Genomic DNA, 12,037 nt, shown 5'->3' on the forward strand with positions numbered 1-12,037 from the left:
ATAAAAATCAAAACATCTACAATAGTGATAGTAATATTAATGATATAATAATAGTCAGTGCAAAGTAGCCTGCAAATTCTTTGGTGGGGGGCGGTGAGGAACCTGGATAAGGGCTAGGGGGTCGCTGGGCCAAAAAAGGTTGAGAAACACTGACCTAGAAGCTATTGAAGAGAAATGCTAAATTTAAACTAAAAAAAATAGGTAACAAAAATAAAAATTTTGTTAAAATGGAATAAAAATGCATGTGCCTCCTATACAGTTTAGTACAACAATTRCACACTAATTTCTAGTCAATGTGGCAGACAATATGGAAGCTAATGAACAAAACATTATATTATTTAATATTAAAATTATTTAAAATATTGAATATGACTTGACATTTTAATAGAGGGTGGCATGAATTACCACTTTTTTGTATCAGTTGGTCACAAGGCAAGGCATTTATTAACATTTGTTTGACAGGAGTGTTTGGTTCGGAAATTTGTTGACAGTCCCTAAGTGAATCTCCGAACGCTGAGGAGGGAGCTCGAGAACAGCTGGCTGAAATTAGCGTTCATAAATTGGATCAACTTTGAGCTAAACGCTCCTTGCTCGGCGGATATTGGAATATATCCTATATTCAACTTGAAACTAAATTCACTGTAGTCAGTAACACAATAAAACCACCAGGATATAGTTTGTTTTGGTGTGGCCTGTAAAGATGGCACAGAGCGACTGCGCGAAACATAAACGCCCCTCAATGTCTGACGCAGACGTTGGTTCCAAAGCACTATTGGTCAATAGTAGAGGAGCTAGTAGACAGGGCTTAAAGTTAAAAAATATCCTGAGCCTGAAACTTTTAGTGGTGATAGAAATTAACTATACCGTTGCTATTGCCACAGTTTAATAAAACGTGGGTTTGAATAGTGCAAACAATTGCTTCTAACAATACAATTAACAAGCTAAACACTCAAACTTAAATAAGACTTCAGTACATTTCAACTCAAAACAAAATGTAAAATGTCTGTGCCCTATCTGTGCCTTAGAGGCAAAAATCCCTCTAAAACTAAATGAATACGTTACACAAAGCTGGCTGGCTTAATCAAATCCTAATGAGTCAAACTGAAAGTGTCAGCCTCATGACATTAACACTGACATGAAAAATAATATTGAAGAAATAAATATATCAAATCTAATTAAAAACATAAGTGATAAGTTATTTACTGTTATGGTCTGTAAGATATATTTATTCTCAGTACTAGATGTGGTCTTAAACCCATGACATTTCAACAATATTATTTTACTTTTTATCTGGAAATAGTGTCTGTTTATTCTTGCCATACAGTCTCTGTATTAATTATTGCTCGAAAGGTCTTGCCATACCAGTTTATTCCTCTGTATTTACTTTAGCTCCTTAGTTTATTCTTGCATATTTTTCTTCATTCATTTCCATTTAGTTTCCTTTTATTAGTATTATCCTCTCTTGGTTTATTGCTATGTCCACTAGTTTCTTTCTTGTTGCTAGATTTATTTGATCGTTTACCATCGCTCCCCATCTTCACTCATCACCTGCTGCGCCTCCTAATCATCATATGTTTCACATCATGTGTTGATTTTTCACTGTTTAGCGTCGGATTCTCTGTTTTTATGCCATAATTCACATCTAGTTCATCGCTCCGTTTTATGTCCCGCTTCTTCTGTTTCAGAGTTTTACGCAATGTGCTTTTTCTTTGTTGGTTTTTTTTAAGCCCCTAAGGTGCAGGGCGGTCGGGAAGCGTATCGACGGGGAAAAGGCAGACTGACATAAACCTTTTAAAATAACGGAAACAATTTTGGTATTCTGATTATTGAAATTTAAAAGTGCTGTGTTGTTCTATCACCCACGTTTCATACCGGACCACTTACAGCACCGGTGTTAACGCTATAAAATGAACGCTCTCTATCGTGGTATCACCCATGGAGGGATTTCTTTATTTAAATTAGTTCATTTTTCAGAGGGATACACAGTGAGGGTATCATGATTTTAGTAATTGCATGCTTATAAGAGTGATTTTCTGTTGTCCTTCCATGGAAGCGGGCAGCTTCCAGACGGAAATAAAACACTTTTTAATATAAGTTGCTGCTTTGACATGATCACAGAACTACCAAAACATACCGTGTTTCCCCGAAAGTAAGACAGTGTCTTACTTTCTTTTTATCCCCAAAAGCCCCACTATGTCTTACTTTCGGGGTATGTCTATATTGGAAAAAAATTGTCAAATTTTTTGTTTTAACCATAAAATTAACATTTATTAACAACCTGAACAGTATTGTATTACCGTATTTTAAGCAGGAGGCGGCAGTGACAAGTGCAGGGGACGGCGCGGTGACGTATGGAGAGGGGGACGGTGCGGACGTGGGCAGGAGGCGGCGCGCAGCTAGATGAGAGGGAGGCGGCAATACCCCATGTTTCCCCGAAAGTAAGACGTATGTCTTACTTTCGTTACTTTCGGGGTACGTCTTACTTTCGGGGTATGGCTTATATTAGCTGACCCCCCTGAAACCCCCGATACGTCTTACAATCAGGGGTGTCTTACTATCGGGGAAACACGGTATGTACAAAAATTCTCAATAAAACATAAAATATTTGAAAATCAGACACCAGACAAAGTGAATCTCAGCACCGTCAGCCGGTGTAAAGCTGACCTGATGCGCTGGTGAAGCTACCAGTAGCAGAAGAACGGAGCTGCACCAAGAAGCTAACAGAAGCTAACAAACACTGAATACTATTCTCTTCTACTAGAAGAGCTGCCATCGATACAGTTGCAGCCAGGCATGTTTTAATGTTACACAATACAGTTTTACAAAGTTGCTCAAAGTCTAAATTGTATTGTTGTGCATTTAAGGTGTAAAGTTTACCTTCGACCAAATGCCCCCCAAAGGAATCCCAGCGCCCCCCTTTAATAAAAATTAAATTTCCGTACTCTGAATGGTAGGAGGCGCTCAACGTCTAAATTATGTCGCAGGAGAGCCTTCTAGCCGCTCGTAGCATACATCAGCTTTTTATGGCACACGACACAAAACAAGCTCCAGGCACTGTGAGTTTGTGACACTTGCGCCACTTGTTTTTAATTCCTTTTTCAAGTAAACGTGTTTCTTTACCGGGTGAGACAAACTCCATCTTCTTTTATATCGCATTTGATTTAACCGCCGAACCGAACGCATGCGCGTCTTTTCTACAAACCGTTTTACAGTCATTGGTCAAGAACACGGGAGCTAGAATTCTGATTGGCAGATATCTTTGTCTATTATCTACAGTTTAGTTGAGGTGGGCCATTTGCTCGCTTTGCTTGAAATGCCGGAAGTCTGTTCCCCAGTCGGAGCTCTTTCAGCCCATAGACGCCCGGAGACCACAGTTTGGTTGAGGCGGACAGTTTGGTCAAAAGCTGGAAATCCGGCCCCCGGCCGGAGCTCTTTAAGCCCTGTAGTAGAAGAGCTGGACATAGAAGGTAGCTCTACTCATTAACATAAAGATGCACACGGAAAAGTAAAAACAGGAAAGGAGGCAATGACAAATGAATGAGGGCTTGTGTAAGAAAAAGACCAAACTAAATATTTACTTTTCTTGACAAAAACACATGTTTAGGGGAAATGAAAAAGAAATATACATTTCTTGACGGAAAATGCATGTTTAAGGGAAATGAAAAAAGAAAATATATACATTTCTTGACGGAAAATCATGTGTAAGGACAAGGAAAAACTAAATGTATATTTATGCTTTTATTTCTTATTATGTCAGTTTTGGTCCTCCATATAAACCAAATCATAATTATTACTGAAACCATTCAACATAGATGGGCTATACTGCACAGCTGCAGATTACACTTTGGTTTGACATAAACTGATGTTATAAACAGATCTCTATTCATTGTTCATAATTTATATCTTTAATTGCCTTTATTGAGTCTATTTATTATCCCTTCAGGCTTTATCGTTGGTTTTGTAAAATAAAAGGTAATTGGTCACATAAACTATGTGATTGTGGCCAACCAACAATTTATCCTACAGTTAATTATCTTATTCAAGATGACTAGGCAACAACAAAAGCTCATCCTGGAGAAACTAACAAATAAGATACCTTATTTAAGCCTCATGTGCTCCTTCCACCCTCACCACAGACCAGTCATTTGGTTCATCTCACATTTGGTTATTAAATCTGTGATGATTTTCTTGGAATACTATTATATGCTCGAGAAATAAACTAGCCTTGGTTTCACACCGGTTCATGTGGAGGATAGTTAACAGCTCAAATTGCGTTATTGGTGGTTCAGGTGTTGCTAAATGTGGTTGTGAATGAATGTATAAGATTAAACAGCATTTAATAATTGTCTTGATCAGGAGTTCTTGTCAGTTGCTAACCGTGTTAAGTAGAATTGCCCCTGGTAACTGTTCCAGTAGCTGTGGAATAATTCCAGACTTGCTGCTGCTTAAAGAACATTTCTGCCTCTTATTCGGTTCCTCATGTTGGATCAACAATGAAGCAGACATGCGTCCATGGATCTCTGCAGACTGTGGGAAGGACAATGATTGTGGAGAGCGATACGCTGAGCTTTTGTATGGCCCAACTGAACACACGAACGCACGCAAACACACGCATACACTCTGTCTCTGGTTTTATGAAGCAACCAAGATCACGAATACAACTACAAAGTATCCAGAAATTCACAACTACCCATCTGTTTTCCACAATTCGAAGCACTGAAGAATGGTAGCGGAGTAACCATGAGCTGAGTGGGGGAAGGGGATGGATGCTGACTGGGGCTGCAGCGGCCTGTCGGTGTCGGCGCCCCTCTCCAGCTTCTCCCTCCCCGCTCACATTCATCCACACACCTAGAAAAGTACTTACCGGACGGGTTCACCGCAGCGGGAGTCGCCATGTTGTCACTGCGTGGATAAAAATATATCAAAGCGATGGAGATGACGCACAATACGGCGCGAGAATCCCCCCCCCCGCTAGAAACCGTCTGCACTCCGTTGAACTGGCACGCGAAGCTTCTTCCAGCCTCCCACTTCACCCGCGTTGATGCGGAGAAAAATGATTCGGTCCTTCAACAGACGCTTCTTTGTGGGAAATAAGAACAGCGTGAATGTTGCTATAACAGCAATATCTCAAAGACTAGACTTATTAAAATGCAAGATGTCTGAATCGTAACACCGCGAGACTTTAGGGTTGCATTAATAACTGAATGTTAAACAGTGCAGTTATGTAGCGTTACAACTCCTTATTAAAATGTTAGAAATTGATTATTTGTTTACTAGTTTCTGCTAAAATATTTAGACTCAACGTGCTTCCTTCCTTCATCCAATGTCACCGCTACTGAGCTGAATAGGAGGTCACCTGCACACCAGCCATCATTTCAGAGTAAAGACGTTTCTCTCTAAAGTAATATCGCAGACTGAAAATAAGTTTAGCAGGAGATGTGGCAGTTCTGGAGTATCTGCAAGTTTTTCTCTTTAAAAAACTGTCAAGCAGAAGAGAGAATTCTGAACTTTTATGGTGCCATTTTAAAAAAAATGTCGGAGGGAAAATCGTATGTTTTTTTCTTTATGAAAATTAGAAGAAAAATTATAATATTCTTGTGGAGAGAATCAAAGCTTCAATCCTAACTGTATGCGTTTTTACTCATCAGCTCCATCAAATGTTGGAATGGCTTCTTTGACCAAAATCAACTAAAAACTGTGACTTAATGAATAAATATTTTTGAGGAATACAGACAGTTTTTGTGAGTTTTATTAAAACTCAGGAAACTAATAGACTTCAGATCAGTATATGATACATTTGTATCCTGCACTTCGTCCATCCTTATCATCTCATGACTGTAGAGGCAGAGGATGCGCGAGAATAAAATAGAAAATAACTTTTGTGAGTTGGAAAATTCGGGCGCACCATCAGCAAAGTGACAGGCAAATATAAGAATGTAAATTCAAACAAATGTAATTGTTACTTTATTACTTTAACAAAGTAACAATAAAAGTTTGTACAGTTAGGGCAAATTTGTGGAGCAAATATACTTTGCAGTTAAAATTGTTTACTCAGATTCAGAGAAATTGTCAGGACTCTGGGTTTTGGGGTTGGTTTTGTTTTAATTTTATTTAGCTTTATGTTTGAGTTTATTTTAGTTTAACCCTTCGTGGTCCTTTTGATACTATTTGAGGTATTTAGTGTAATTGTCTTATTGCTTTTTTTTCCAGTTCTTTATAGTGTTTCTAGTTAGGTTTCTTCTTTAGTTACTTTAGGTTCTGTCCTTGTTTGTCTGAATCCATGTCGAGCCTTTTTAAGTGACTATAGTTTATTTCTATTTTATCCTTCTAGTTATTTCTTATTTCAGCTTCCCTGCAGTGTTTCTAGTAATGTAAATTTCATCACCCTAGCTTCAGTTATTCTTCCATGTCTACGTTTGTGTATATCGTCTTTTGGTAATTCGAGTTAGGAACAACTTTTTTGTGCTTAGTGTACTTTAGTAGTATTTAAATAGTATTAAATTACAACTTTTTGTATACTTTAGTATACTCAACGTACTTTTTTGGAACAACTTAAAGATGAAATTAGTATACTTTAGGTATACTTTTTTTATGTAGTATTCAAGAGAAATAGTCCAAAAATATTCCATATTGAGTGTACTAATTCTATTATAGAATTATATTAAAAATATACTTTTAATATATTTTTAATATACTACTAATATGTTAGTAATGTATTTAAATTACACTTAATTTTTATTTTTGATTTACTGCTATTGCTAATAAAGTAAAATTTTTATTACTCATAAGTCTTTGTACATTACATGCATATCTACACTACAGTACTTACATTGTTTTTGGCTACAATTACATGGAACGATTAATTACACAAGATGCCCAAGGTAATTCAAATATTTTGTTTTATTACCGACATTTTAAAATTGTCGAATTTTACTCACAACTTTATGAACTTTACATAAATTATTAGTTTACACATCAAAAGTGAACACATGAACATGAAAATTTAAGTGTGACAATAAAGCATGAAAGTGAGGATCAACGACAGAACATTCCCATTTACTGCACCACTGCACATTACAGAAACCTACAAAAAAGAACAATAGAGCAATTAAACAGAGAAAGCATTTGTATTTTAAAGACAGAAAAATGGCAAATAAAAAAAAACGTACAATTTTAAGACATTTAGTCTTAAAATTTAAGACGTTTATTCTTAAAATTATAAGACTAAACGTTGGTTTTGTAACGGCGAACTGAACTGATGATGATTGGGACCGGATGCCTGGGGTGGAAAAACATTTCTGGGTGTCTTCTTCGCCTGTTTATGTTAGAAGTAGAAAAAAATAGTCAGCAATGTCATAGAATCAGTTGATTTTGGCATTAACTATGAAGCTGTTTTAAGTGTGGACTTAAGGAGACAAACTACCTTAAAATCTTTCCATCCATGATCTGAACACACTGATCCTTGCAGGGTRGYRAGGGGGGCTGGTGGTGCCCATCTCCAGCAGCCAGCAGATGATAGGCCGTGTTCACCCTGGACAGGTGTCCAGTCCATCACAGGGCCCTGAAAGCCAACAACAAATAAAATGTATGAAAGAGAAATGTTAGATTAACAAGGGGAAAAAATCTTTCCAGTTATCTTTAAATCAAATCATGTTTATTAAGCACTTGATGTTGGTAACACAGCAGTTTTGGTTGTTGAAAATGTAGCTAGCTCCTCATTGAAAAAACAAAAAAAAACTTACATCATGAAGACAATGTGAAGGTTCATCCTCATAGCTGGTTGTTGATCTGGTGGAGCCAGAGCTTCTTCTGAGACAGAAAAGCCTTTAGGTTTCCTAACACCTGATTTCTCTGGCTTCCTCTTTCACCTTAATTTGCTTAGACTGCAAACATATGTTGAAGATAAAAACATTGATGAATGAGTTAGAACAACAACCTCGCAATATCAAAGTCTCTGTCTTATGGAGCTTAATAAACAGGTTAAATTTAAGAATTAAAGTACAAGTCGCAACAAACAGCCTCCATACAGTTATAACATGAAGCTGAATGATTCCTATTGTAATAATCATACAAGTCACAATAAAATTGATAAAATTATTATTTATGAAACCAACGTAAGTTATTTATCTTTACTGCACTGTTTATAATTAAATGGAGATAATTAATAAGCAAACTTACCACCAGCTAGCAGCACTTAGTAGCCTTCATCCTTCCGGGATCCTTTTGTGACACACATTTCATTTCCTGGTTATTGTCCAGTTGTGTTGTTGTCTAACTCTGACTAGGACGTCACCAGCTTGAATTTACCAAAATTAGTAACTATTGTCAAGGCCCTCTCTACTTTGAAGGCAATATTATGCGAGTAAGAATGGCGAATTTGAACAGCGCTTGTTATCGTCCCTGCGTTCAAGTTTTTTCTTCTGTTTGTGGAGTTTTTTAAATAAATGAAAGTGTGCAATACCGCCACCATCTGGTCTGTAGTGTGAACTGGAGCTAATGCCGTTGATTATAAGGTTTCACATCACACATCTGAAAATTGATTGGGTACTTTCTTAAAAATGACATCATGATTGTAATTGTTTTTATTGTATGCAATTTTAATAAATAGTAAAAGATTATTAAGGCACTTAAAAATTCATACTTTTTAGGTACTTAAAAAGTACGCCTACATATTACATTAAACACACTTTAAAGGTGCCTAAAAGACATACTTCTGCATATGTATTAATTAGTTTTATTTTGTAATCAGGTTGCTGCATGTTGCAGACTTCTGCCCAGGTCCCTCTTGAAAATGAGATCTGGATCTCAACGGGGTTCACCTGGTTAAATCAAGAAAAATAAAATAGGTATACTTTATTAACCTAAAATTTACACTGAGATGTAATTTAAAACATACTGAAATTAATAATCTAAAGTAGTGTTAAGTGAATTTTAAAAAATTCTATTTTGAGCATATATTTTTAAATATACACAAAATATATTTTAAATATACTTGAGAAAGTGTATATTTACACTTGGGCAAATATATATTTTATTCACTTAAAGTATACTTTTATTTAATATATTAAAAGCGTAATTTGGTACAATTATGTTTAAGTGTGTTTTAAGTTCTAATTTCTTTTTTTTCACCTGAGCATCTCAGTGTAAATTTTAGGCTTTTTTTTTTTAACTTTCTTTATTTAACCAGGTGAACCCTGATGAGATCCATATCTTATTTTCAAGAGGGACCTGGCCAGAAGTCTGCAACATGCAGCAACCTGATTACAAAATAAAACTAATTAATACATATGCAGAAGTATGTCTTTTAGGCACTTATAAAGTACATTTCATGTAATTTTTAGGCATACTTTTTAAGCACCTAAAAAGTATGCCTTTTTAGGTGCCTTAATAATCTTTTACTATTTTTGTTGAAATGGCAAAGAATAAAAAAATTATAATTATGATGTAATGTTGTTTAAGTACCCAATCCATTTTTAGATATGATGCAAGATCATATCAACGGCATTAGCTCCAGTTCATACTCCAGATCAGATGGTGGCGGTGTTGCACACTTAAATTCTTTTTTTTAAAACGCCATAAAGAGAACAAAAAACTTGTACGCAGGGAAGATAACAGACGCTGTCCAAATTCGCCATTTTTACTCGCATAATGCCTTAAAAGTAGGGAGGGCCTTGACAATAGTTACTAATTTTGGTAAATTCAAGCTGGTGACATTCTAGTCCGAGTTAGACGACAACACAACTGGACAACAACCGATGGAAATGAAATTGTGTGTCACAAAAATAGCCCGGAGGGACGAAGGCTGCTAACATGTTGGTAAGTTTGCTTATTAATTATCTTCGTTTAATTATAAACAGTGCAGTAAAGACTGATTTCATAAATAATTATTTTATCAATTTTATTGTGACTTGTATGATTATTACTATAGCAATCATTCAGCTTCATGTTATAAATGCATGGAGGCTCTGTTTGTTGCGACTTATACTTTTATTCATAAACTTAACCTGGTTTTAATTAAGCTCAATAAGACAGAGAGGCTTTGATATTGTGAGGTTGTTGTTATAATTTGTTCATCAATGTTTTTATCTTCAACATATGTTTGCAGTCTAAGCAAATGAAGATGAAAGAGGAAGCCAGAGAGATCAGGTGTTAGGAAACCTAAAGACTTTTCTGTCTCAGAAGAGTCACTGGCTCCACCAGATCAACAACCAGCTCTGAGGATGAACATTCACATCGTCTTCACAATGTAAGGTTTTTTTTTGTTTTTTTTAAACGAGAAGCTAGCTACATTTTCAACAGCAAATTTAGAAATATTTTTTAGTATTTTTTGTCAAAATTTACTAAATATATTTTTTAGTATTTTTTGTCAAAATTTACTAAATATATTTTTTTAGCAATTTTTTGGGTCAAAATTTAGTCCAAATTTAGAAAATCGACAAAAAATATTTATATTTACTAAATTTTGATTATTTGACAAAAAAAATGCTAAAATAAATAAAAAAAGGATTAAAATGGAGTAAGAATAAGTGTGCCTCTTCTACATACTTTAGTAGAACAATTTCACACTAATTTTGAGTCAATGGGGCACATGACTTGGAAGCTTTTGATGAAAACATGATATTATTTATTATTAAAATTATTTAAAATATTGAATATGACATAAAAATTCAATAGAGAATAGTGTGTCTTGTGTAACCCTAATTACTACTTATTTTTGTCAGTTGGTCACAAGGCAAGGCATTTATTTACATTTGTTTGTCAGGAGTGTTTGGGTTCCGACATTTGTTGAAAGTCACATAGCAGTGACATATAGCAACAACATATGACTTCTACTTATTTTTGACACAAATAGAACCTCATATTATGAAACCCCATATAAGATAACCATAGACATAATGTAAGAGTAGACCCTGCAGGGGTTAGGGTTAGGGTTAGCATGCTCCTGCGCAGGAAATACGGCGGCCATCTTGGAGCGGTTGTCCCTCCTACTTTGCTCAACCAAAACAACAGAAGATGCCTCAGCACTGCGGAATATTGTTGTTCAGATCGACAGACTACTGACGTGAGGGCTTGACAGACAACATTTCACAAGTAAGATGGACATATTATTGTGCATATTTTGTGATTAGAATATTACTTTACTGTATTTATGTCCACCGGTGAGATACCCCTCTCCTTGGGCTGCCACCTTATCGTGGTGGAGGGGTTTGAGTGTCCCAATGATCCTAGGAGCTATGCTGTCTGGGGCTTTATGCCTCTGGTAGGGTCACCCAAGGCAGACAGGTCCTAGGTGAGAAACCAGACAAAGCGCAGCCTGAAGATCCCTTATAAAGAAAAATAACTTTGGACTTGGTTTTTCCTCGCCCGGACGCGAGTCACCGAGGCCCCAATCTGGAGCCAGGCCTGGAAGTGGGGCACGTTGTGGGCCGATGGCGAGTGCCTGGTGGCCGGGCTTTTACCCATGGAGCCCGGCCGGGCTCAGCCTGAAGAGGAGACATGGGTCCCCCTTCCAATGGGCTCACCACCTGTTGGAGGGGCCAAAGGGGTCGGGTGCACTGTGTTATGAACGGCCCCCCCGATCTGAACTCGAGTGGCGTTCTGTTGTTGGACTTCTGTGCTCGTCACGGATTGTCCATTGTGATGGACCGAGTTAAAACAGGAGGAGTCACAGGATATTAATTAGAAAAATAGGGTTTTTTATTTTAACCCAAAGATTATAAAATGACAGATGAACTGAGCTCATAAAAGAGGTCAAAGAAACAAAACTGAACTCAGGCAAAAAAATGTAAACAAACTGGCTGCACAAACAAACATAACTGACCCAACAAAGAAAGGACACACAGGGGTTTATATACTGGCTGATCAGACCAATTAAGACACAATAGGGGTAACTAAACAGAATACTATTACAAACACAAAAACAAATAACAGTACAGCTAAGTTTGGCTAAACTAAAGACTCTCAAAATGAAAATCAAAAATATTAAAGTTTAAATACTAATATTTACTTAAATACAAAACTTATCTAAACAAAGAAA

General features: G+C 36.4%; 1 protein-coding gene across 2 annotated transcripts in view; it reads right to left on the minus strand.

Annotated features, from left to right (window-relative positions):
- The window catches only part of arnt2 (aryl-hydrocarbon receptor nuclear translocator 2), a 165,462-nt gene extending 160,283 nt beyond the window's left edge, over window positions 1-5,179 (minus strand). Inside the window, exon 1 of one of the 2 annotated variants that reach the window (XM_008405011.2) lies at window positions 4,865-5,179. In XM_008405011.2, the coding sequence (XP_008403233.1) occupies window positions 4,865-4,895 (31 nt within the window). In that variant the 5' untranslated portion in view covers window positions 4,896-5,179. The remainder of the gene's footprint in view (window positions 1-4,864) is intronic. The other variant, XM_008405010.2, reaches the window with a different exon arrangement.
- Window positions 5,180-12,037: the final 6,858 nt, after the last annotated feature.

This window comes from Poecilia reticulata, linkage group LG3, assembly GCF_000633615.1.
Source record: "Poecilia reticulata strain Guanapo linkage group LG3, Guppy_female_1.0+MT, whole genome shotgun sequence".
NCBI classification, from domain to species: Eukaryota; Metazoa; Chordata; class Actinopteri; order Cyprinodontiformes; family Poeciliidae; genus Poecilia; species Poecilia reticulata.